Raw genomic sequence first — 27,162 nt, forward strand, 5'->3', positions numbered from 1 at the left:
GTATTTCTCCACTCTCTCTCTATGTCTCTTGCTCATCTCATCTCTCTCCTCTCTCTCTCTCTCTCTTTACAATACAAAATACAACTCAAGTTGCTCGACTTGATCTAAGATCTGACTGGATACATCTCCCTAAACATATACATATATAGTCAAGTTTTCAAACCATGTTTTTCCTTCTACCATCATCTTCGTTCAGAACACATTGTAGTTTTTGCAGTTCGTGTGTGTTTTTTGTTGATAAATCGAAATCAAAAAATTCTCTTACAAAAATCAGTAAACTTAGTCAACTATTTCTATAGATTATTTTCCTCCCCTCCCCTCACCACCCCACCCACCAGGCCTGTACGGTTCGGGGAAATGCTTTGCTTCGATTCGGTTATGGGATACACTAAAGATAGATGGTTCAATATCTTTATATTTCAGTTGAGCCCCATCCATTGTTGGTTATGGGGCTGGGGTCGAAGAGTCAGTGACGACGAGTCGTTTTCTTGGGGTTGTATGTCTAGTAAGCCATGCTTATGAGGGTTCTATATTGTGTCTATGTATTGCTTGATCGATCTGAGATTGATATTGGCTAGCCTAGATGTCGGGCCAAAAGCGCCAAGCTGTTGTTGCCTCCTCTGGATACATATGGGTATGTATATATATCTGATATCTCTCTGTTCTCCTACTGCCTTTCGGAATCATCATCATCACAAGTCCTAACACAAGACTGGGCTCTGTCCGACCTATGGGTTTATCCACTCTACGAGTTCCCTTCTATAACTCTGCCGCTTCTTTGGCATCATATCGTTTCATTTTCTCTTCATTTCGTTTTCTGTTTTCTTGGTTATTGTTTGCATCGATTGATAGGATAGGGTTTTCATTAACACGCTATAGAAGAGAGATTATGCTTTCATTTTGTTGTTGTTGTTGATGTATTGGTTTCTGTTTGAAATGCCCGAACTTCTTTTTTTTTATTTACAAAATATTCTTTGCTTTTTATAATTTTTTTTTTTTTCTTTTCGAAATATAAAATAATTTTTTCTTTTTTTTCGTTTTTTTTTTAGTTTTTCTAAATTTTTTTTTTTTTTGTTTTATTGCGCATATAAAAATATCAAAAATTCTCTTTATTTTTTAGATTTTTTTCTTTTTATATATCATCTTTCTTTTAGTTTTCCTCGTGGAACTACGTGTAAGTCTGTTGTTGTGGTTGATTTTCATCTTTCTTTTTTGTTTTTGTTTTTTCGCCTGAATTGCTCTACAAATACAAAACGTTTTCTTTATGAACTTTTTGCAATGCCAAAAATTAAATGACATGTTTTGAATTATACAAGTATATATTTTTGTTTGGGGGTGTCAAAGGTTAAACCATTTGTCCACGCGACACTTTTCACTTTTGTGTAATTTTTTTTAAAGTGGTTTTTTCTTTTTACGTTGCTTTTTTTTTATATAAATATGTACAAATATATTTTGTTGTGGTAAAAAAAAAATTATAATAAAAAAATGGCGTCAATTGTTGTAATTATTGTTGAAATGTTTGGCGCCTTTCAAACTGCAATTTTTCCATTTCCATTTCCATTGATTTATATCCTTATCCATTTCGTTCCTGTTCTGTGTTTTGTTGTGGGGTTTTTGTTTTTTGCACGAAGCACAGCACTTTAGAGGCAATTTTTAACATTATATATAGTACTCGTAATTGTTGTGTGTGTTGTGTGTGTGGTTTTTCTTCTTTGGAGTATAAATAATGTATAGATACGATACGAGTGTGTATATATGCATGTATGTAGAGTGTTGGTGTGTATTTCGATTTGTTGTTGCCTTAACGTTCATGTTCGCTATATCCTATAAGTGTGTCTATGTCTGTGTCTGTCTGCTGTCTCCTGGTGTGTGTGTGTTGTGGCTTTCAGTTTTTTGCTTAATAAATGGTTGGTGTTGTTGTTGTTGTTGTGGTTGTCGTAACTAATTAACTAATCACTCCAGACCCCCGATGGCGGCAGGCACCCGCCCCCCCAAGTGTTATATTATTAGATGCATGTATGTATAAGTATGTATATAGATATATATAGATATATGTATATGTATAATCATATGTGGTAAATTATTTCCTCTCTGCCTCGACGGTCTACGATCTCTGCCTTCCCTTTTCATTGTATTATGAATGCAAAAATAAGTTACTATCAATTGAAATCCCTTATTAATTTGTGTAGCGAGAACAAACCTCCTTTGCCCCCATTGCCTTTATCTTGTGTGTGTGTGTGTGTATGTATTACATAATTTGTATTATTATTTAATATTTTCTTGTTTTATTTTGTTTTGTTTTGCGTGTTTCTCATTTTGCCCATTTCTATATGCTATAGGTATATAGGGATATAGTTTTATAGGGAGAGGTGATGAAAGCAGAACATGATGTGTGGTTGTGGGGGTTGTGTGCTTGTAAGAACGTTACTCTACGTCACATTACATTACGTTACGTTGTTGATTAACTCCTGTTGTTGTCGTCGTTGACGTTGTTCTATTGCATCGATGCGAGACTTGTGGAAGTACTAATGTGCGACGAGGTGCCCAGTGTAGTGGCCATATCTCCCTGGTAGCTGAACTGCAAGGTGAATATAAAGAGAGATTAGCAAAACGGGAAACAGCAAAGTCCCAGAGATATCGCACGTACCTGCGGGAAAAGCGGCTCTTCGGCTATGGAGCCCAGCGGTCCAGTGGGATCCGGCGGCGTCAACTCCACGCTCTCTCCAGTAAACTCCTTGTCAAAGTAACGCGTATCCGTATCGGATGTAACCTGAGGCTTAAAAGGCGGCGGTATCTGAACATAAAGAGCAAAACCATTATAGCTTCACATTCATTTTACATAATATATATATATATATATATCCCCAAGTTCTAAGGTTTATTTCCAACCTTTTTTAGCACCAGATCTGTCCAATTAATACTCGCAAAAAAGGGATGATCCTGTATTGCCTTGACATCATCCTGCCCGCCGCCCAGACGCTTCTTCGGGTCCTTGGCCAGCAGCCCGGACAGCAGGTTTTTCGCCTCGTCTGTGATATTGCGAGGGAACTTCACCTCTTCCGCCAATATCAATGTAAAGAGCACATCGTGGTCGCGATTGTAAAACGGCAGGCGACCGCAGATCTACAAAAGAAACGATGGTTAATGAATATCCACAAAAAAGATGTAAGTAGCTGCACACACCATTTCATACATGACAACGCCTGTGCCCCACCAATCCACCGCCTGTCCATAATCAGTATCGTCTAATACTTCCGGAGCCAGATATTCGGGTGTGCCGCAAAATGTTTTCGTTGTGCGGCCGTAGGTGATGTCCTCCTTGCACAGGCCGAAATCGGCGACCTTGATGTGGCCATCTTTGTCCAGCAAAAGATTCTCCAGCTTCAAGTCGCGATAGATGATGCCCTGCGAGTGGAGATAGCCCAAGGCCGAGATGATCTCGGCTCCGTAGAAACGTGTCCGGTCCTCGGTGAAGATGCGCTCGTGGCTCAAATGCCAGAAGAGCTCTCCGCCGTTCACGTACTGCATGACAAAGCACAGCCGATCGTTGGTTTGAAATGAATATTTAAGAGACTGCAACGAAAGGAGACGGATGTTACATTAAAGGAAACCTCGAGCAACCTCCCTGAATGTTACTTACAATAAGAAACGGATGATTGGTGGTCTTGAGCACACGACTCTCGGTGAGTGTGTGCTCCACCTCATCCTTCTGGATGATGACCTCCTTCTTGAGAATCTTGATCGCATAGAGCTTGGCGGTGGCCTTCTCGCGGCACAGGATCACCTTGCCGAAGGTGCCCTTGCCGAGCACCTTGAGGAACTCAAAGTTCTCCAAAGTCTGCAACGAGAGATAAGGGTTTTCGTTTCAATCACGCACTCAACGGATAAACGGATCAAATCGAATACGTACCACTTTCTTGACTCCGCTGCTGTTGCAGGTGGTGCCCTGCCTTGAGAACTGCTCGGAGAGCTCCACCTCGGCGATGCCGGCCATGTCCACGTCGGCCATGTCTGTCTGCACAGACGGCGACATGGCCATCTCTCCCATTTCGCTGAGGCGACTGGACACGTTGCGTATGGCCTCGGTCCACTGCTGGCGCTCCATTTCCGTATCAACGGCAAAGGTCCGCTCGATCACCGTTGTCCATTGCAGGCCGCGTATGATGAATGTGAAGGGCTTGGGCCTGTCCACGCTCATGATCTGACACCCGCGCACCGTGAAGTTGTTCAACAGCTGCTCCGACGGCTGCATGACGGCACTGTCCGCCGGCTTGCTGCGGTATCCCATCAGACTGCCGTCGGAGCGGAGCACAAAGTAGCGCTGACGCCAGGTCTTAATGTGCTCGCCCCGCTTCATCAGCCAGCCCTCCTTGACCACTGTGGGGCGTGCCGCCAGATCCATGCTCATGTTGGGTGTGTTGGGGGTGCCAAAGGTGACGCTCATCGACATGCTGCCGTCCGTGGCTAAACGCTGTTGCTGCGGATGGTTCTTCTGCTGCTGGTGGGGGTGGTGGTGCTGCTGCTGCTGCTGACTCCCGTCTAGCCAGGATGGTTGTATCCTCGAGATGTTGTCTAGGCTGCTGCTGTTGTTGCTGCCGTTGTTGTTAGCCGAATTAAGGTCCAACTGGTGGCCTGGCGAGGGCGTGGACGTGGACGTGGACGAGGAGGAGGCTGAACCTGTTGCAGCGGCGCTGGCAACCACAGTCAATCGCCTCTGTAGGGCAAATGGTAGGTAATTCGTGTTGAGGCTGTTCCGAAACGCGAGCGAAAATCAAAGAATATCCTTTTGGGGCTGAAAAAAGTAAAGAGACAACTCGTTAAAGCGATACAACACTCGTTGGAGCGGGGAATTACTCGCTAGAGATTAGCAAACAAACAACAGTTCAACCACAACGGAGTCTCGCTATCAGTGACTCCCTTAAATGCACTCCAAAGAGCGACAACACTATCGTACTCTTTAGTGCAGCAGGCAGGCAGAAAGGGAGCCAGCCAAGCTATCGAGGTCTACCCCTCCCGTACCCAAACGCTTATCGCACACTTATACCGATTGTCACGCCCCTCAGCCACCCCACCCCCCATGTCACACACCGCCTCTGGGATCCATCATTACCACGGATCATCGGAACGGGGGGAGGGGGCATGTGTACAAAACAATTGTTATTGTCATTTTGCATGTTTATGGCAAAATCCGCAAATTGTTGTTGCTGGCGCTTGCGTCAGCAGCTGCAACAACTGCAGCTGGTTTGACGAACCAAAAAAAATGGCAAAAAATAACAACAAAAGCAGCACAACAAATGTATTGGATTGGATCGTGCAAAATATCTACGGCATTTCCGCTCCCAAAGGGATTTGCGGGCCGCCTCTTAGTCATTGCCCCACATGCAGATGTGGCTTTTGGTGCCCTGGGGGCACGGAGGGGCAGGGGCACATCGAGTGGCTCTTGCTGTGGCTGTAGGCGCCAGCATTGGCGTCGCGATTGGGTTTGTCGCAATTGTTGCTGTTGTTTCTGTTTCTGTTGCTGTTGCTGCTGGTGCTGGTACGTTGAGTCTTCAAACGAAATTCCCCGACATGTTACGCAGCGATACCGCCAGTACCGCCAGTACCGCGAGTACCGAGTACTGAGCACCGAGCAAAAAATTGTTCGCGATTGCATTTACCGCGAAATTAAATCAAAACAAGAAGGGAAGGCTATGCTTCCAAGGGGTCGAACCATCGAATACCCTCGAAGAGTGATCGTTCTTATGGCAGATGTGGGATATACTCAGCCGCGGTATTTAGGTATCTTCCATACCCTAAAAACCCTAAAAGGTATGCCCACACCGAATCGTTTTTGGAATCTTAACCACAAAACATGCCAAACATCTCCTAAACACATCGTACTTTCACTTTAAAGGGTATTCTTACGACGACTGCGACTGCGAAGTGCTGTTCATGAACTTACACACACTTACAAACGTAAGCACACACACGTACCGTACGCACTCACTCACACACGCACACAAGTGCAAAAGCATATTCATTTACAATTTGCGAAAATGTCATCGTCGAAGGGAGGGGGGCGCGAACAGAGGGGCGGGCACAGGGACAGGGCGAGTGACAGACAGACAAACGGAGGGATGGATGGCCGCCGCCGCCGCCGCTGCTGCTGCTGCTGTCGCTGCCGGCTGTACAAATTTTCGCTATCTAAAACTGTAAACAACAAATGTACATAAAATAAAAATCGACAAAATGCACAAACCACACATCGCCACACACATACTGATGCATGAGTGTGTTGCAAAGTGCGAGGCCGGCCAGACAGTGGAAGGGAGGGGCAGGGGCAGGGGGTGCAGCAAGTGATCAAGCAGCGCAACATGTCTAGACACGAATACAGTTATCAAATTGTACATTAGATTACCATCGCAGCACACAGGGGCCGGGGGAGGGTGTATGAGAATGCAGATTTCTTGGAAATGTACAAATGTATTGTTTGTGCATGTGTGTGTGTAGGTGAGACTTAAGATTCGATCCAATTGAAAGAGGAATACCCTACAAGTGTATTTTCACAGGGTATTGAGGGATCCTTAAGCAATCTGAATCTGATTTATCGTCTAAAGGTACTCGAGACAACAATTGTGAATATGATTTGGAAAGTAATCGTCTTCCGTAAAGATCTACTCTCTATATTACGTTGGGCCCACTTCTGACAGGGGGACTAGTAATCATAGTCACTGATAGAGAATCCTATGGGTCAGGGCACTGTGGGGGCAGTAGATTCTATGTTGGGTGGAAAAAAGTTGCTATTGATATTTCTCTTTTAAGAGCTGCAGATGGAAAGATATTTGATACCGATTCGTAATGGATATTCCACATATGAACGGGAATCATAAATTCATCCTGAATTGGAGCTAATTGACATTAATTAACACAGCATCCTTTTTCCGCTGGATCCTTCGCCGTTGCGTTACTTATTTTTCCATCGATATGGCGCTGTCCAGGCACCCACCCCCTTCCCACTTTCAAACACTATAATTATGGTGAATTAAGAGGTGTGTGGGGGGTACACATGCACACAAACATACATACACATATGTATTTGCATTGATGTCTGTAACATACACACACACGAACACACATAACAAAGGCCACGGCTGTTTATTGGAATTTGGCATAAATGTTGCTGCTCTGCTGCCGCTTCCCCTCCATCCACATCCATCCACCACCACAAACACAAATCATTGATGAAAAAACTAAAAACAATTCTCCTTTTTTTATACCGACCTCTGTTTTTGGGCAGAGCACACACTGCTGACGGTGACGCAGCGCGACAACGTCGCTTATATTGTGCGTGCGACCAGGACGGAAACAAGGCAAGGCGGCCGCCACACACAGAAATCACACTAAATTCACTGCGAGATCGCCACGCGCGTGCCAATTAGTAAACGTATTTCGATTCCCACGGCTTTGCTGCACATAATATAATGTCGAAAACTTATTTTCCATAAACACACGCACACAGCGTTAAAACGTCAAAATTTTGGTTTTTTACGCTTCACTTTTTTTCAGGATTAGTGTGGACGCGTGTAAGATATACCGTCCGACCCTCAGACATATACCGTCTAATTTTAAAAATATATCGTAAATATACTGACGAATTCATGATCTATTTTACATATTCCTCATCTGTATTGGATTATTCCTAAAATGAGGTTTAAACAAATAAACGGTCAAGAGTCAAGTCATAGTTACAGTTACATATTGCTTTTGTATGGAAAAAACACACAGATTATTTGTTAAGGTCACACACCCTGCATATTTCTATACGTTTTTTGTAGTATTTCAGAGTATTTTAAACCAAACTGACAAAATTTACCAAATGTTGCTGACATTTTCACTAATGTTGCAGAACTTTGAAAAAAAACTAAATGTCGCTACATTTGCTACATGGGGGTTACTACAGACAGAGTGACCATACAATTTTGGTGAAAAAATGCATACAAATTTCCCGGTCGACCGTTTCATGCTTTTATAAAATATAATGTGAGAAACACATCCGTAATCGAAATATACCGTTCCACCGTCAGAAATATATCGTCTCCTTTTCAATTCGAAACGGCAGTTATTTGAATCCAATTTCTACATGTAGATTACATGTAAAAGTAACTTGACATCACGCTATAAATAGTATGACCATCTTCGCAATGCAACTATCGTTAGTTGTCTCACCACACCGACTATCGATAGCCTGTTGTTATCGTCATCATCGGTCGGATCGGTGAAATTTTGTATAGAAGTAGACTTTTAAATTAAATTAAATTAAAATATTAGATTAAAAACAAATCAACTATCCATTAAAGGAGCCACTGCTGTTTCTGAATAGAAGGAATCATGCATATGGTTGTGCCCGTGTGAGTGAATGCCTTGGCGAATAAGTGTGTGTGCATTGGTGTTATCATAAAAAAAGACGTAGAAAAACTGCAAAAACAAAGGTGTTATTGACTCCCGTGACTTTCTTTTCTGCGCTTTTGCTTCTGGGTGGGGCGTGGAGTGATCAAAAAGAGAGAACATGCAGATTGTATCAGTAATTAGAAGAGTTTCTGCATTAAATTAGTGGAAAACATAAATCAAATGAGAGCGAGACGAGTCTCTGGGGCAATCAATACCAATGCCCAGCCCCCCTTAAAGTGAGTGAGTGTGGTGTTTGTGTGTGTGTGTGCGTGCTCGTGTATGAGAAAACAAAACAAAATCATGGAATAAATATGGAAAAAAGAAAGCGCATAATTGAATAACTAATAACAAAAACAGGGCAAACGGGCAACAAACTCAATGACAAAGCAAAGCCAGAAGCAAAGCGAAAATGCAATATCAACGAAAAATATGCCATTGTTTATGTGATTTTGCAAATATACAAACAAACACACAGACACATACACATGAACATATATACGAATGCAGTCTGGCTGGCAGAAGATAACTGTTGTTTGTGCGGGCGGGTGGGTGCATTGCTCCAGGGTTTCTTGGCGAGAGTGCGAGTGCGATAGAGAGAGTGTGAGAAAACTAAAAACGCAAACCGCAAGCGAAAGAGTGGGAGGGACTGAGAGTAGAGCAGACAGCAGAGAAAAATGCAAATCAAATTAGTTCAGACTAACGGGGCATGACAAGTACATATATTGAAAAGAAGGTAGGGCAGTGCAGCTGTCTCTCACTCTCTCTCCGGCCGGCTTACTTACCTTCCAATTGAATATACCTTGGGCACGCCCTTGAACTTATACACATTGAACATTCTTAACCCTATCGTTATCCCTATCCCACAGCTAGAACCTAAGGACCCCTCGCACCCACACCCAACCACCCACACAACCACAGAAGATGTTCAACTTCATGAAGAAGAGCGCCGGCGACGAGGAGAAGGAGCGCCGCAAGCGCGAAAAGAAACTCCGCAAAGAGGCTAAAGGGATCGGCGGAGGCACCAACGGTGGCGGCATCGGCATTGGTGGCGTCACCGGCAGCATGAGCACCGACGAGCTGCTGCGGCTTGACGAGGTGCGTCGCTCCCTGAAGATCCGTGGCCGGCGCAAGGAGAAGGAGAAGCTGCCCAGCGGCATCACAGCGGACTACAGTGCGGATTTCTTTGCTGCCCTGAATGCAGATGCAGTGGCCAACAGGAGCGCAACAGCAGCAGCTCCTGGAACTGCTGGCGGATCGGAGCAAGATCGTGGCAATGAGGAAATTGTAGCATCTGTGATGACGCATATCGAGAGTCGCTCGTCCAACGGCGCTGGGGTCAGTGTCAACTACAGCGAGGTCACACATTCCCTGCTTGCCGGTGGCCTAAAGGTGAGTCCAGTGGAGTACTGCTGAAGATTTCAGTCCTAATTGATGACTTATCCTTCCTCTAGAATCGCTTTCTGCCGCCTGTGCCACCAAAGCCGCCAAAGCGTGGCATTCTGAAGGGTTCCCGCAGCAACATGACCAATGTGCACGAGGAGCTCACGTTCCCAGCGGGCGGCGGCAGCGGCGGAGGTGGAGTCACCACTGGTGGTGGCACACCAGAAATGCTGATGCGCAACACCATCCAGAACGAGCTGCTGTACGAGGGAGCGGCACGCGGAGCAGCCGGTTCGATTGGCTCCAATTCCAGTCAGCACGGTACCTCCTTCACCTCCGTCGAGAGCCTGCGTAGCGACGGCGATCAACCGCATCAGCAGCGAGCTATGACCCTACCGGCCAATGCCCGCTACGGAGCGCCTCCGCAGGTGCCGCAGCTCCATGTGCTAACATCGCCGTCGCCCAGCGCCGACAGTCTCACAGATACCACAAACTCCTCGTTCGCCACGCCCCCCTTCTCGCTGAGTCCCATTGGCGAGTCGCAGGGCATCGATCGCTGGGCCCGGGTGCATGCCTTCGAGGATGTTCTGCTGCCCCTTCCCCCAGTGCAGCTGGTGCATCTGCCACCGCCCCGCCAGCTGGTCATTCGACGGCAGAAGTCGCCGCGCCAGGATTTTGGTTTCAGCCTGCGAAAGGCCATCTGCCTGGACCGCACCGAGTCGCTGACGTCGCCCATCTTTCGGCCGGTGATCTTCGCCGAGCCCGGTGCTGGAGGCGGCGCCACGGGTCTGCTGCCAGGCGATCGCCTCATCAAAGTGAATGGCACGCCCGTGGGCGACTTGTCCAGGGAGATTATCATCGAGATGATCAGGAACAGCGGCGACGCTGTCACCGTTGAGGTAAGTACCATCTTTCCTTCCTAAGTAGCCATCTAATGCCTCTGCCCATCTCCAGGTGCAGCCTGTGGCCGAATTGGTGGAGCTGAGCAAGCGATGCATGGCACCCATTACGGCCACCGTGGAGGAGATCGATCATTCCATTACCAACGGCAACTGCAACACCCTCCGGCGCAGTGCCAGCAAGCGATTCAAGCGTCAGGTGAGTCTCGGGCACTCGATCGTTAGCAGAGATCAATGATTGATGGAGCCAGCGACATCGGCATCGCTATTGCCATCCCAGCAGCATTGCAATGAACCGAACCGAGCCCCTCCACACATTAATTCCATAACGACACTGCCCATTAGTACGACTAGTATGCATGGGGCGGCTGTGATTGATTAAAACGAGTGGGGAGAAACATTAGAGATATTGAGAACCGAACAAAACTATTCGCTTTTTGTTTGGTCTCTCCATTCCCAATAGGGATTCAAATATTCTTTATGGGTTCTCTTTCGATAGAGTTTTTATAAGTATTCTTTTTGAATTCCATCTCCAATTGTAATTCAAAAATATTCAGGTATGCAATCATGTGATTCATTAGTTCCAAGGAATGTGCTAATGTTTTAGCTTTTGAATGGTGTTAGGGAAGTTAGTCATGAGTAGTAGTTCCCCAATCAGATAGTATATGTAGTCTCCAACTAGAAATATGTTTTCATATTACATTTGTGACAATAAGATGTGGTATTTGTATTTCCGTTTTCCCGGTATTGCACTGAATATGCATCAAAAGGTGTGCCTTTTAGCAAAAACGATAGGCTATTATAGGGACCTCTTATTGAGCTAATTCTCATTGATCAAGGTCCATAATCGAATTATCTTTTCTTCCCCTTTAATCGCTTACTTATCGTAGATTAATAGCTTTTATAAATTACTGTTGATGTTCTTTCGAAATGGAACCTATCTTATTCTGGAATCCAATACCCCAAAAGGGTATCCCCTTATTGTCATATACCCATCCCTGCCACTCACTCAGCCACCCTGTGGATGTGGATGCAATTCTTATTGACTTGTTGACTATGCCTGGAAACGTGTTTGACATTTTCTCGCCGTGTTTACTCCGTAGTTTTCGCACAAATATTGTGAAACTGACAGTTGTTGGGTGTCCCGCCTCCCCGTCGATCTATCCAGCCATCCATCTAACTATCTACATATCTGTATTGTATCTGTATCTGTTGCTATTCTCCAGTCTGTTCGGCGGGGGCTAGTCCCTTTCTATAAATATTTTCGTAGTGGATCTGTGGCGGTGTGCTGGGTTGGGCCGGGCCTCTAAGGCGTTGACATATTTCAGCGCCTTACTCATTCTCTTACCATCCATTCAAGAAGAAGTCGGAGGCGCAGACTGCGGCTACAGAAATAAACCGATTTGGCAACACTGTGGAAAAACTCGAACTGCATTGGGTATGCGTTTTAGCATTCATCCATGCAACATGCCAACAGCAGCAGCAGCAGCCAGCCAGCCCACTCTTCAAAGCGTCTTTCAGATGGCAGCAGCAGCAGCGATCCCTCGTGCAGCCCAGTAGTACGCCTGGGGCCAGAGCACGAATATGGCAGGGCATATAGCATATAAGGTGGGGTGCTTCCGCTCTTGGGGGAGACATGCTCCCCTCTCTCCTTCTCTCGCTTGCATTCAATGTCGGAGCTCTTTCCTTCCTGTTTATATACCTTGGGCAATAAGCAGCCAGGGCGGCGCTGCCAGCGTTGACAGCGACTGCAACTTCGGGAGACTGCAGCTGTGTGTGCATTTCTACACCCACTTGGAACGTCGGCGGCGGCGGCGGCCTACACAAATAGCAGCAGCAGCGACGTCAACGCAGGCTTCGCCTCTGCCTGCGTCTGACTGTGTGTCTTTTGGTACCCAGCGTACGCAGGGTATATTGGGTTCTGGGATAGGCAAAAGGAAGGGTCTTTAAATATACATTTTCGCTTTGCTTTTTCTAATAGATCTCTAGAAGAGTCGAATAAATCGGTAATTTGTGAACATCCATCGATCCATATAATGGGCGGTCCCCAGAATCTATCAACAAAACACACACTCTTTGGGTTTCTTGGGTACGCCCTAGGTCCATACATCCCCTTCATTATTCTGACTTGTTTTCTGTTTGTTGTTGTTGTTGTTGTTGGTCGGTCGGCTCGATGGGGCTTGCTGCTTTGCTTGGGAGCAGGGCCGTGCCGTCAGTACGCTGAAAACTTTGACCAGGTTCGGTAGACGACGGGAGATCGAGAAGAAACAAAAACAAAATACCGCGAGACGAAGCGACGCGACGGCTCCACCATACACCCACAGTGAAATTTGTTGTTGTTCGAGTGGCAGAGTGGCGGAGTGGCAGAGTGGCGGAGTACTGTGCCCGAAGTTGATTTTAATGTTTTCTATGCCGTGACGATTATTCTGGCTGTCATTCGAGTTTGGCTTTAATTCATAATTTGTACTCCCAGACGAGGCTCGGATTCGGATTCGGATTTCGTGACTTGAGTCTTGTGCAGTGCAATCAATCAATCAACACAACACAACACACAGAAAAGAAACAGCAAAACAGCATAAACCGATACTCAAAGACCTATCCGAATGTCCGACTGATCGATGATTGGCCATTTTGAGGCAACAGTCAGCAGGCAGTAATTTTGTCTAATGTCAAAGCAGCGCTAAGTGCTCCGATAGCCACAAAAGCAAACATTTCCAAGGTTTTCAACGCGCGCTCCAATTTCTCATTCACTTCCCTGCTGCTGCCATTGTCCCGCTTCGGTCCGGAGATCTCAGATTTGCTCAGAGATCTGCTCTGTCCTACGCTCTGGTCATGCTCCAAGTGCTGCTGCTGTTGTTGCTGCCACAGCTGCTGGCCATGACAATTGTCGGTGTGGACAAACAGTGATCACGTAACAGAAGAGACAGAAGATTAGCATTAGCCATGTTCCTCAAGCCCAAGAGCTTTGAGCAGACGCTGCGGGGCGGCATTGTGCCTGCCGTGCCGGCAGCACCCGGTTCCGGACTGAATCCCTCCTTCCACAAGGGCTGCACGGGCAAGGCGCATGCCTGTGGCACCAACAAATCCGGAGTCCAGAAAGTACCAGCACCCAGCAAGCCCTCCGCGAAAGCCACTCCGAAGGCACAGCGAAAGAACAGCATCAGCTCGGAGACGATCAGCGAGAGCGGATCGGAGAACTCCAACAGTTGGCCCTCGTCCTCCACGGGAGGAGGGTCAGTGCCACCGCCCAAGCCGCCGCGTCTGGCGGTCACCAAGGCCAAGGAAGCGGCTGCCGCTGCTGCTCCTACTCCTACTCCCACCCCTCCGCTGCCAATTACACCGATCTTCGAGAGGGCCATCAGTCGGTCAAGGAGCTTCCGCAGCAAGGCAGAAGCCTCTCCGCCAACCGCATCCATCCGTCCGCCCTGGAACAGTTCTGCTGTGGCCGCCTCCAAGTATGCAGCCGCTGCTGCCAGTGCTCCCCAGTCCCCCATTCCGAGCCTACGGAGCTCCTACCGCAGACGTCGCGATGCCCAAAACATTGGCCTCCAATGGCCGGCCATTTGGGCCACTGCGCTGGCCGCCAACTACAAAAACTATGATGCCAGCGTCAAGCGTCAAAAGGTATCGTATGAAGCGGCATGAAGAACGGACCTACACTAAGCAGCAAGAAAAAATGTTAGCATTGGGGATAAAAAAGAGATCCAATTGCAAGAGAAGAGATCGAATTAACATATGAAAGGAACATGAATTTTGATCTGACCTGAATAGGAATTTTATGCGAATTTATAAGGGAATTTAATGATACCCGATAATATGTAAATCTATTTAGAATTTCTTGTGGAACAGAAACTAAAGCAGAGCTAAAATTCATACCATATCTTTCACATCTCTTTTATATTAAATTCTACTGGAATTTATTGGTTTACACTTTAAAGAAAAATCATATGATTTCAATGATATTTTATGGGAACTATGAGAGATTTGTATAAAAGAGGATAACTAGCTCTCGATCCTTTATTAGTTTTCATAATTCTAACATTTGAAAGATCCTAAGGAAGATCGCACTCGAAGTACACATTACAAGGGTTATTCCTTAAGTACATTTCTTGAACTTCAAGAATATTTACCAATAATTGTATAACATCGCAAATCGTGTAAAGAATTTATTTGGAAACCTACCCAAAACCCTGTTGAACAGTGTGCTGGAGTGCTGCATTCGTATCTGAAAAACTTTCTAGTAATTCTCCAACCGATCGATCGATCGATGCAATAAAAGGCAACAACAACGAATGAAACGAATGAAGTGGACACAAAAGATGGTATCGATCGGATCGGATCGGATCGCCGAACCATGACCCAATGTACGATTTAGTTGTTAGACCTTTTATTATTATTATGCTTGGACGGTGCGTGGGCTGTACAATCCCCGAGTCTCATAATTTACGGTATGCTTGGGTATGGTATAGTATGGTGTGGTATGGCCCGCTGTCTTGTTGCTGCATTTATGGCTGGCCTTTATGGCTCAATACGCCTGCGGTGCCGCGGCGACAACGACCACGACCACGACCACTACCACCACTGCCGCGATGGGCTCCCTCCAATGAGCGGAAGTGTTCATTTAGGAACGGAGTTAGCGTCGTACGACCGTATCGTAGCTGTCTGTCTTATTTAGAGGTTCTCCATAATACAATGAACGGATAGCAGGGGGGATATGATATGATATCGAGACAGAAGCTTTAGCAAATCCCCAATTGTCTTTCCATTTTTATATATGTATGTACTTCTAGCCAGTGCCGGTGCCCCCACACCCCCTACCATCCATGCCCACAGCCATGTTAATTAGTCAGGTCTCTCGCGGTGTCGCTGTCTACACACCGCCGCCTCTTCTATATCTAATTTGTGTGTGTGCGTTTGCGTGCCCCATCCCCCAATAGCTATAGCTATAGCCATAGCCATAGCCATAGCCTCCTCTGTGCGGAGTTCGTTGCACTCTTGCTCCGTTGCTCTATTCTGGAGTGCAGCATTGATTGACAGTGGACATGCGCCAGACGCGTATTTTTCTGTGTTTATCTAAATATTCTTTCAAACAAGTTCCGCGCACCGAGCGATGGATGGATGGATGGATATGCGTGGAAAACATGCACTACAAGACTGCAAGACTACAAGACTGTGAAGTGAGCGATCAATTTGGGAGCTATTTGAGCGGGTCTATCTTGTTGGAAAATCAAGAAAAACTAGACATGAAATAAGGGGGTTTTCGCTTAAATTAGGTAATTTAGAATATATTAAATGACCTCATGGACCTGTAAAATTGTTTCGAGAGAAGGCTGTCGTGTTGGAATATGCATTTGGGTTATGAATTTGTAGAAAACGGTTAAAATACAATAGAACGTTCATTTAACCGATTTCGAAACGTTGCAGAACTATTTAAGAAATATATTTAGGGACTTTAGGGATCTATAAAGTTGGTTTAGGATTTTCAATGTTCCGTTTTGGCATGGATTTCTGTAGTAGATTGTCGTATAGATTAGCCACAACATAGTCAAATCTCGAACCGAAATTCATTAAATTATAATTTAAACATTCACTTCCCATTCACAAACTATTTCAAAAGTGTTTCCAAACTGTAACACAATTAATTCGTACACAAATCGCTGACTAAATTTGTTTATATCTCGCATCCGTAGAGATACTTTCCCAACCTGATCGTGTCCGAGGAGAGACTTTCCCAACACAACTTCCTCTAGAGAACATTTTCCCCGAGTGCTAATTGAGGGCTATTGAACCTTGCACAATATACGAGTAGTAGTTTTCATAATTCAAAAGGAGATGCTGCGGCATCACAGCACTGCTACTTCTCCCCCAAAAAGCAGCTCCATTTATAGCCACAAAATGTGAACTGACTTCGAGAACGACTCCGCTGTAGAGAACGTTGCATAATGACGCGTCCCGTGTCTCATGTCCGTGCAACCACATCCGCGTCGTCGTAGTCGTAGTAGTAGTCGAAGGCAGAGGCTTCTGGTGTCTAGCCGAATAGCATTTGGCGCGGCGTCTGGGCGGCTAATTAGGATTTAGAAACATCATCAAATTTAGAAATGCAACCGAAATAAACCCCAAAAACGAAACTCTGCTGCGTCTTCGTGACTTCGCATCTGCCAGCAGGGAGTACGATACGATAATAAATGGAATAAATGCGTGAAAATGCTGCCCCCCAATCTGCCTCGAGAGTGTACAAAAATAAACAACGAAAGAACTGCTTTGTATTGAAGTTTTTGCGAGGCGGCCCACCCGACAAAATGTTGACCCCAATTTAACGTCAATTTTTGGTTTTAATTTTTTCGCAGAGCCGCCACGAGAATAGCAATGGAGGCGGAGAAGCAGGAGGCACCTCTCCAACAGCTGTTGGCGGAGGGGAGCTGGATGCAACGGATAGGACAGATGCTGTCGCGACCGTACAAGCAGAGCGGGAGCCAGAGCGCTTGTGGCTGGTCCATCGCGGAGGTTTCACTGCAGCCATACGCCTGCCACAGCCAACAACCGTAGGAGGAGGCCATGAGGAGCCCCACAAGCTGCTGGTGCGATTGCTGCACAACGGGGAGCAGTTGACCGTCGACGAGGACGATGTGGAGAAGCAGAATAACCCCGCCCTGGACCTATGCGAGGACATCTGCGAGCTAAAGTATCTGAACGAGGCCTCGGTGCTGCATTGCCTGCGACAGCGGTATGCGAGCAACCTCATCCACACCAAGGCGGGGCCCACGCTGCTCGTGGTCAATCCGATGGCCCCGTTGTCCCTCTACTCCGAGAAGGTAACAACTGGTCGCTGAATCTGACTCTGGATCTGAATCTATGTGTGCGATCTGGTTATTTATCTGCTCTGCTCTCTCTCTCTCTCTCTCTCTCCCCCTCCCTCCGGTAGGTTGTCTCCATGTTCCGGGGCTGCAAGACGGAGGACATGCCGCCCCACGTCTACTCGCTGGCCCAGACCGCCTACAGGAGTCTGGTCGAGACGCGACGCGACCAGAGCCTCATATTCATGGGCCGATCTGGTTCTGGCAAATCCACAAGCTTCAAGCATGCTTTAAACTACTTGGCGTTGGCCGCTGGTATGTGTCGTGTGGCCCGTGTGTCGCGTGTGTCTGTGTCTATCTATCGACTGCAACTGCATTTGGCTGTAGGCTGGCCCAGTTTTTGGGCTGTGTGGCAGCCAACAGAATGTGTTCGCTCATTCGATTTGCTCATTTGCATTGTTGGCCAAGAAAATGCAGCTGCAATTAGTCGCCCCAGCCCAAGCCCAAGCCTACCTCCATTAGTGCCACAGAAAGGCGGAGGGAATCAAAGTGGAAATGGATTCCACCAGTATCTTTTAGTTAAATGTAGAGTAGCATTTCAGTAGTATTTTCTTCTTGCTCTAAAATAATTTCCAGGCAAATTAGAAGTCGTTGTAGAGTCGTTATGTGTATAAGCAAACCCCAAAAGCAGACTTAAAGTTATAGATTGTATCTACCACATCCGAAATGTGTCCTAGTGTAGCCTAATTCACTATTCAATGCTCAGAATAGAATAAGCAAAGACAATCTAATAGCAAGATGAATAACGCCCATACATTTCAATGGTAAACGATTGTTTAAAGTTGATCTAGGGTCTTATAAAGACTTATATTATCCTTACAATAGGATCCTCTTTATACCCATAATCAAAAAACACAAGAAGCTCATGGTGTTCAGTCTTTGTTCCAGATATCTTTAGGGGCTCGAATAGATTCTAGAAATAAAAATAGTTTCCTCATCCGAAAAAAATTTTGAAAACCTTTTCTTTTTAACAGGTGCCTACAACAATTTCATAAATGCCGAAAAGGTCAATGCCTTGTGCACCATTCTGGAGGCATTTGGCAATACAAGAACCTGCCTCAATTCGAATGCCACACGCATGACGCAGCTGCTGAGCCTGGACTTTGATCAGACGGGACAGATAGCCTCCGCCTCGCTGCAGGTGAGTGTGTGGAAAAACAACTAAAAGACACTCTTGGTTATGGCAATGGTAATCCTCTTTCAGGTACTCCTACCCGAGCGACAGCGTGCTGGGCGACGGCTGGCGCACGAGCACAGCTTTCATATTATGACGCGACTGCTGGCAGGGGCCGCTGGGCTGCTGCAAAAGGAGCTGCATCTGGAGAACATCACCTCGGAGGATAGCCATCCGTTTATATCGCTCTCCCAGAAGCTGGAGGACCGGCATCGGGCGGCCAATGACTTTATGCGCACGGTGCAGGCCTTCGAGTCGCTCAACATCGATGCGAAGGCGGTGCGTGGGATCTGGAGTATACTTGCGGCCATCTACCATCTGGGAATTGCAGGGGTGACCAAGCTGGGAACCGGATCCACGGCCCGTACGCAGTTTGCCAATCCAACGGCGGCACGCAAGGCGGCAGGGCTGCTGGGCGTGAACCTCGAGGATTTGTCGTCGGCTGCCTTTGGCCTCACGCAACCGAATGCTCCGAATGGCGGACTGAGTCCCTCGAAGTCGCCCACGTCCGACAATGGCCACGAGTGGGCCTGGGAGTGCCTGGAGGCGCTGGTCATTGGCCTGTATTCGGAGGCCCTGGCCGCCGTGGTGGCTCTGATCAATCGTCAGATCTGTACTTCCGCTCATACGATTGCCTCGATCATGCTGATCGATACGCCCGGCTTCCAGAACCCCGCGAGCTGTGGACAGCAGCTCGGGGCCACTTTGGCCGATCTGCGTCACAACTATCTGCAGGAGCGGCTGCAAATGCTCTTCCATCACACCACCCTGGTGGCGCCGCGTGATCGGTATGCCCAGGAGCTGGTGGAGATCGAGGCGGATCAGGCCTCGGAGTGTCACCCGGGTCCGTTGATCTCGCTGATCGACAAGGCGCCGCAGAATCATGTGGTGCGCTCCTCCCAACGCGACCTCCGCGAGCACGATCGTCGAGGGATGCTATGGTGAGGATTCTCTGGGATTCCTTACCGTTTCCTTTCGTTAATTTTGATTTCCCTCCCCTAGGCTCCTGGACGAAGAGGCTATTTATCCGAACTCCAACGACGACACATTCCTCGAGCGTCTGTTCTCGCACTACGGCGACCGGGAGCACCATTCGCTGCTGCGCAAGTGCGCCGGTCCTCGGCAGTTTGTCCTGCACCATCTCCAGGGCACGAATCCCGTGCTCTATGCCGTCGATGGATGGGTGCGCAACAGTCGCGAGCATCCAGGCATACGGAATGCAGTGTCCCTGCTGCAGGACAGCAGTCGGGAGGAGATCAATCGCCTGTACATTGGCTCCCTGACGCGTGGCTCCGGCGCCATGGTCTTTTGTGGCTCCTTTGCTGGGCTTGAGGGCACCCAGTCGTTGCGCCGTGTGTCCAGCATTCGGCGATCCTTCACTACCGCAGGAGTGAAGCGCAATTCCATTATGCTGCAGGTGAAGTTCACTGTGGATGGGATCATCGACACCCTGCGTCGCACTGGCACCCACTTTGTCCACTGCTATCTGCTACAGCACAATGCCGGAAAGCAGGCCAAATACACGGCCAATGGCTCGCCTCACTCCGCGGCGGGTCAGACGGCCAGCGAGGAGGAGATGGTGAATGTGCCACTGTTGAGGAGTCAGGTACCGGAAGACACTAGAAATATCCAAGTGGCAGGCATAATGTTTTCTGATTCTCTGTTTCTTAGCTACGTGGCTCTCAAGTGCTGGAGGCAGCGCGTCTCCATCGTCTGGGCTTCCCCGAATCTGTGCCATTGTTGGAGTTTGTGCGTCGCTTTGGCCTCTTGGCCGGCGAACTGGCCAACAACAAGGATGTGAGCGTGGAGCAGATACTGGCCATCAACGAGTTGGATGTGGCTAGCTATCGTATAGGTCCTAGTCAGGTGAGTCGTGGTTTTGTTGTATGGAAAGTAAAGAATGAAAAAAGAACACTTCTAATAGCATCAGCTGGGGATGCAAGATGTGTTCCTCGATTGCCGGCGCCAGGCTTCTGCCACAAGAAAGTGAATAGGAGAATGCCCATTGCTGCTTTACTCGATCCATCAATGATCCTAATTGATTAATTACATTACAATGCTAATCGGGAGCTACTTCTGTAGGAGTACTACTTCGAATGCCATCTCCTGGGCCCGTTCCTCTACTCTTTGGGATATTAGACACCTCCTTTTCCATCTATATTTACATCTAAAAGACTAGCACTCTCAATGAAACTCAGTTCCCCCTTGGATCCCCTACATACAGATATATGTAAATGTATTTTTCACATCTAATTTTAAGGGGGAATGCTTTGGATTTTAATGGCTCTTTAGTTCTAAACTTAAACATTTGGATAAATCACATTTGTTGGACACTCGCAGTGCCTTGCCTCGAGGGGTGCTGCTGCCTACTGCGGCCAAAATCGTGGGCCACCCGTCTCAAAAACGTTTGATTTCACTGGCGGCTTCATGTGAACCATGCCATCAATGTGGCCGTATGGCGCCTGCCGCCGTGTGCTCAGGTAGTAGACACCGTTCTTTTGGACAGCTGGCTCACCGCCCATGAACTGATCGCCATGGCATGTCTGTCGCATGGCGTGTATGCTGGAGCTGGTGCTGTTGCTGCTGGTGCTGTTGCGGCAGTGGCAGGTGGCCGAGTGTATGGCTGCCCCCGAGTCGCATCGCAAGGCGGGGAATAATCTGGGACGACGTATCGACTCGGCGAAGTAATACAAGGCCGCAAAATGATCGCAAACAAAGGCAAACTCCGCGGCCGTTGCATTCGGACAGTGCGGCTGCCCCAGGCCCCAGTTGACGAAGAAGGAGGCATGGCTCAGGAGATCGCTTGGATTGCCCAGGAGCGTCAGATCCGTGTGAATGGACTCCACATACATGGCATCGTGGGGCGACAGTCGGTCTTCCGGTCCGAGACTCAGTTGCGTGAGACCAGCGGGATCCAAGGCGATTATGGCGCCCAGGAGCTGGGGGCGCAGGTGCTTCCCCGCCAGCCCGGAGATGTGGCTGCCGGCACTGTGGCCCACCAGGTAGATCTGCTCGTAGGGCACGCCTGTGCTGTCGTGCAGAAAGCGCAGCATTTTGGCCACATTGGCGGCAATGGAAGACAGCTGCGTAGACACTCGCTGGTAGCTGATGTCCATTGCCTGGCGACTCCAATCCAAGATGATTACATTGTAATTTCCTCGTGAAAGATAGGCATCCTTGATGGCGGCATTCGAGCAGGACTCACTGCGGCCCGACCAGCCATGAATGGAAATTCTACAAATAAGAACTCGGGATCGTTAGAGGAGTGGGATGGCATCTATGGACGGAGAATCCCCTACCTCACTGGCCATTCGGGATTGAAATGAGATTTCCTGAGCATTCCCAGATCTCCTGCTCGCAGGAATTGTCTCTTTTGGGGATTCAGTGGAGTGTAGAGATCATAATGGAGCAAGTGGCTCTGCGACAGGCGAGCCCGTGCCCCGATGAGCAGCCCCACCTCTGTTTTGAACATTGCCTCGAAGACTTCTGTGATGGTTAACGCACATTTTCCTGGCTCATAGGCAAACAACCGCTGGGGGCCACGGGCACTGGTCACTGGAAAGGAAACAGAATGAACACGGGTGGAATCACATGGCACTCGGAGATCGAACATAAAGATCACACTCAGATCAACACTCACTTCCCAGTGGGCCACACAGCAACACAGCAGCTAATAGGAGTATTCGGCTTCGCATCTTACGATTGGATTACGATTACGATCGTAAAATTGCCACACACAATATAAAATAAAACCAGATGTCAACGCCAGCCACAATTAAAACCCACTTAAACTTAGGGTTTAAGGCTGTTGTTTTTTCGAACTAAATTGTATCACACACGCTGCCCGCCGCTCACTAAAAGAACCTGCGAATATTTTCGGATTTCTGAGCGGAGCAGAGACCTGAGCGGACACCGTCCGAAGTGTTACAAGCTCTGAGCAAAAGTATGGCAAGATTCTAGATGGAGGCTTGGTTAAATAAAGTCTCTGACTCGCTGTCTCTCGGTCCGTTCTCGGCCCGCAGTTGCTTCTGACGAGACAAGGGCGACGCTGTCGAGCCGGCGGCCGGTCCCGGTCACTGTCATGATGAACGACTTGATGATGTTGCCCCAGCCCCAGCCCCAGCCCCAGCCACTGCCACTGCCACTGCCACTGCAATTGTGGTAAGTGCACTCGTAAGTACAGGCAAACACTTGCCGACTCCCTGATCAATTGATCGGTGCCGAAATGAGGCCTATATCCGAGAAGAGAACCTGAATATCCCATGCTAATTTAAGGCTTTCTCTTGGGCCTTTGTGTGTTGTTTAAGATATTCATTTATTCATTGACTATTTTATTAATTTCCCCCAACGACACGCAAACGAGTGTATCTGTGGCCTGAGATACAGATACGCGCTCATCCATAATGTTTCGGAAGAGCTCTCTTATATAAGAGATTGTACGCCTAAGGCTTCATAGATATTGATTGGAAAATTGTTTGAAACGCAAGGAATTATGAAACTATAAAAAAATAATTAAATAATTGCCTATAAAAATAAACAAACAACAGAGATTGTCAGAGATCAGACCGTTTTAGAGCTGTAATTGTTTATGAATCATATTTAATGTTTCACTTAAGAACTAATACCATCTATGATCTGTGATCCACGATCGTTTTACTCCAATTCCACATCCAATTAGGGGTTTTCGATAGATGACTAATTATATCTGCAAACAGAAAGCCATGACGAGTCATTGATCTTTCAAAGAACGAAGATCATCTCCATGGATTGTCAGAGAGATACGAGGGGAGAGATATAGGGACATGTCGGGGCATATTCTCAAATTGATTATAGGGTTCAGCAGCTGTTTTGCATACCATTTAGCATGTCTTTAGCTTTTGACTTGACACGATCTCTGGCCCTTCTGCCCCTACCAATCTCTCTCTCTCTCCCTCTTTCTGGGGAAGAAGCCTCATAAATGAGTGCCCGTGCTGAGGCATTTTTTTTTGGATATACATATACATTTCGGACAGATCGTTAAACCCCTCGTGTCGTGTCGTGTGTGTGTGAATTTCGCGCCGAGTTGTTACAAAGAAATGTTTATTGACAGGATTTAAATACGTCTTAAAGCAAATACAATATAATGTAAGCTTATTGTTATCCCACATGAAACGAAACCTCATCTGCTCGCTACGGCATGTTTTTATTTGCCTTACAAATTCGCTGTTACTTTCAATCTAAGCGAGAAACTACCTTGGAATTCCGTTGAGTCCGCTCTCCACGGTACGAATATTGAAATTTTGTTGGTTGCATCCGCAGTTTCGTTTAATTGTTTCTGACAATCCCAAGAAGATATCCTTTCATTAAATTGCCATCCACCCTGCAATTATTGCATTAAATGGGAACTCCATTCGGCATCTTTCGATGCGTATCCGAGGCGAGCCTACCAGCCTACCAATCTACAGCTGTGCCCACATTTGGAGAAACACCACCCCAGACACAGAACTGGTTATTCATCAGCGGTAAAACATAAATATTTTGTCTTCTGTAAGCATGACTGTTTATATCTGTTCATTCATTTAAAAAAAATAGTTTAATTAGAATGGATTTTGCATAATATATGGATGGATCGAAAATTAAGATCAATTCTCAATTTGTTGGGAAGCCTACTACTTCCCTATGCAAAATTCCAGTTTCTGTTTTAAAAAAGGCCTAAAACAGTTCATTCAAATTGGAAATGATCGTTGAGTGATCGAAGTGCGAATTCTTTCGAGTGTGTGAATGAATGTGCTAACAAAATGCATAATTAACAATTTGTTGAACCCAAGTCGAGATTTGGTCGAGAACTTGCTTTGGAAACGTGACTGTTTCTCTGGATTAAATATCACACTTTCTAATTGAAAGATCACTTTTGTTTTTATAATCGTTTAGTTGGAGAATCACACTTCTGAAAGATAAACGTTTCCTTAAATAGATCATTCTTTATATTGGGAAAGTTATCTCTTTTGCAGGATGAAATATCTCTGAAAAGTATCCCTCTTCTTCTCAGAAGTAACCATAGTCGTCCAAGAAATATTAAAAACTGGGAAAGAGCACTATTCTATAAGAATATTACGTTTTCATGGCTTTTCTCCTAAGAAAGATCACAAATCTTAATGGATTCCTTTCGTCCTTGTACTCTTCTCCCATGATTGATCGCTCTTCCCTTAGAAATAATCACTCCTTTCCAGCAAAAGATCCCAGTTCTCCTAGGAAACATTGATCTTACCCTCCGGGAACGATCACTTAAGAATAATCCCTATTTTCGCCTAAGAAACATTGATCTGTCCTCTTGAAAGATCCCTTTTCCTACCATATCCGATCCCCTGCTTCTAATCTGCTGTCCGCGAGTGTGTGCTGCAAAGATATCAGTTGCATGCAGCATCATCTCTGGGGTTCCGCTTGGCTGCACGTTGGGTGTTTTATTTCCTGTTCTCATCGACGTGCAACTGCAACTGTGAATCGAACTGTGCTTTTGCTTTTGCTGGTGCTGGTGCTGGTGCCGCTTCTGGTGGGTAGATGGATGGGATGGTCAGTGAAGTGATCGTAATAAAGCCACTTACTGACGTCACTTGTTGCAAGTCCAGTTTCCCCCTCGGTCCCCTCCTCCCTTCTGTGCCTCTGTGCGGCTGTGACTGTGGCTGTGTCTCTGTCTCTGCGATGACGACTTTCACGGTCAAGTTCATCCACGTCGTGCCACGCCACAGTCCATTGTTGCTCGTCTCTGTCTCTGTGGTATAGAATTCCCCCCAGATGTAATCTACGATCTCCGATGAGACTGGGAAGATGGGCAGCGGCTCAGTTGGTTTTTACGAATGGAAATCGCCTGACGACGAATCTCTCTCGACGAGATGTGGCTGTCGAACGAAAGCCCACAGCCGCCCGTGTGCCTCTCGAGCGGCAACGCGAGTGTCCCCCGATTGTCCAGTGATTACCTTTTGGGGATATTCATGGAGAGGATCCACCAGACACCGCCTGACTACACGATCTTTGGACTCTTGGCCATAGTCTGTGCCACGGTCTGCCTGATTGCTCGCTCTGTTGTACGTACATGGGAAAGTGTCCAAAATCGGAATCCAAAACCAATTCCAAATATCCCCGATTATGATTACGAACACATACAACTACACAACATCGAAGCAGAGACTTTCACCAAAAACAAAACAACAAAAAATGTATACAAAAATGACGTTGCAACCTGCATTCGCCATAGGCCTCGCGAGTCGCAAGTCGCACAGCCGCGCAGTCAGTGGCGAGTCCGAAGCCACAGAAAACCACATTTGACCAATGCACATTAAAATTGTTTCCCCAAAGTGAAATTTCCAGCGTTCGCTTTCATTAGAAATGCTCGAGCAGACGCAGACGCAGACGCGGACGCAGAGAGGGAGTGCCTGCCCCTGCCCGTGTCGGTCGCGTACACGCCTGTCTGTCTGGTTTGCCCAACCTGGTTATATCTCGGGATTATATAATACGTTTTTGAGGTTTTGGGGCGGGTTCTGTCATCGCTCCATCAATAAAGAGATGCGGAGACAGACGGAGAGAGAGAGTGGACCAAAGGGAAATGCTTTTTAAATTGGCTTTGCAAAACAAAAGGCCCCTCCCCCCCCTCCAAAAAACACGAAAACTTCATTAACGCCTCTCTCGCTCCCTGTGTGCGTGTGTGTGTGTGGAAGGGGGCGCGTCTTTACCGAAAAACCGAGGGCTTTAAGCATATGTAAACTAGTTTTTAATTATGAAACAATAACCAGGAAGCCAGATGCGTTTTCCGAATGACTTTCGTGGCCGCACAGCAGGGCTCTGTAATCGCCACTGACGTTTGCACTGGAATTACATCAATTCCCCCATTGACATTCTTATGGGTGATGGGCAGTCAAGGATAATTATGGGTTTTTTTTTTTGAGGATTTCCTGATCCTGAACAGAAGGGATAACTTATCGGATAATCCCCTTGTTGATGGCGCAATTCCAGCAGATGATTTCTGTGGGAAATATGGATTTTAAAGGCTGCCAAAAAACCCCTGCAGGTTATATGATATACATATGCATGCCTGAAAATCTCTCTCTGGATATGGTACTCTGCTCTTTCTATTGGATCTATGGAGTGGAAGTGGTTCTTAGTGCTGGTCCTACCTCAACAATGTCGATCTTTCATCTTTCTCATCAACAGCCCATTTCTAATGTAAGATCAGGTGGTCTCCATAAATACTTCTTAATGTCACGCGTCTTGCAGCAGTACCCCTCGGTTGTAAGGAATTGGACTGCATTTCTTCTGCTTGGCTTGGGATGTGCTGTCAAAGTACAGTTCCCAATTGGGTTTAGTAGAACCCGCTCTGCGGTTAATGACCTTTCAACTGCAGTGGATGTCACTCTCCAGACTGCGACTCTTGTCATTCCTCTATGATTGCCACACT

General features: G+C 46.9%; 3 protein-coding genes across 9 annotated transcripts in view; 1 reads left to right on the forward strand and 2 right to left on the reverse strand.

Moving 5' to 3' along the window:
- Positions 1–1,148: 1,148 nt before the first annotated feature.
- On the reverse strand, positions 1,149–4,771 carry Akt (Akt kinase). The gene is made up of 6 exons (XM_001359674.5): positions 3,911–4,771; positions 3,641–3,838; positions 3,184–3,573; positions 2,890–3,123; positions 2,648–2,794; positions 1,149–2,578 (listed from the first exon to the last, which is right to left on the reverse strand). The coding sequence occupies exons 1-6, from the start codon at positions 4,448–4,450 to the stop codon at positions 2,495–2,497; spliced, it is 1,593 nt and encodes a 530-aa protein (XP_001359711.3). The 5' UTR covers positions 4,451–4,771; the 3' UTR covers positions 1,149–2,494.
- Positions 4,772–5,352: 581 nt separating this feature from the next.
- sxe2 (sex-specific enzyme 2) lies at positions 5,353–22,688 on the reverse strand. Of its 2 annotated transcripts, XM_033376667.1 has the most exons (4): positions 22,375–22,688; positions 22,034–22,289; positions 21,312–21,968; positions 5,353–5,536 (listed from the first exon to the last, which is right to left on the reverse strand). In XM_033376667.1, exons 1-4 carry the CDS (start codon positions 22,427–22,429, stop codon positions 5,368–5,370), a joined length of 1,137 nt encoding a protein of 378 aa, XP_033232558.1. In that variant the 5' UTR covers positions 22,430–22,688; the 3' UTR covers positions 5,353–5,367. The 2 variants fall into 2 exon arrangements, with proteins under 2 accessions (XP_033232558.1, XP_001359713.5); XM_001359676.5 differs by lacking the exon at positions 5,353–5,536 and having other exon boundaries at positions 20,988–21,968; positions 22,375–22,687.
- The window catches only part of Mhcl (Myosin heavy chain-like), a 33,007-nt gene continuing 14,029 nt past the window's right edge, over positions 8,185–27,162 (forward strand). For 2 of the 6 annotated variants that reach the window (XM_015182674.2, XM_015182673.2), the window contains exons 1-10: positions 8,185–8,387; positions 9,294–9,816; positions 9,879–10,706; positions 10,762–10,905; positions 17,054–17,518; positions 17,629–17,815; positions 18,535–18,701; positions 18,765–19,675; positions 19,737–20,340; positions 20,406–20,600. In XM_015182674.2, coding sequence (XP_015038160.2) covers positions 9,349–9,816; positions 9,879–10,706; positions 10,762–10,905; positions 17,054–17,518; positions 17,629–17,815; positions 18,535–18,701; positions 18,765–19,675; positions 19,737–20,340; positions 20,406–20,600 — 3,969 coding nt within the window. In that variant the 5' untranslated portion in view covers positions 8,185–8,387; positions 9,294–9,348. Of the gene's footprint in view, positions 8,388–8,415; positions 8,664–9,293; positions 9,817–9,878; positions 10,707–10,761; positions 10,906–12,903; positions 14,331–17,053; positions 17,519–17,628; positions 17,816–18,534; positions 18,702–18,764; positions 19,676–19,736; positions 20,341–20,405; positions 20,601–27,162 lie in introns of those variants that run through there. The other 4 variants (XM_015182678.2, XM_015182672.2, XM_015182676.2 and 1 more) reach the window with 3 other exon arrangements.

Source organism: Drosophila pseudoobscura, chromosome 2, assembly GCF_009870125.1.
Source record: "Drosophila pseudoobscura strain MV-25-SWS-2005 chromosome 2, UCI_Dpse_MV25, whole genome shotgun sequence".
Lineage (NCBI taxonomy): Eukaryota > Metazoa > Arthropoda > Insecta > Diptera > Drosophilidae > Drosophila > Drosophila pseudoobscura.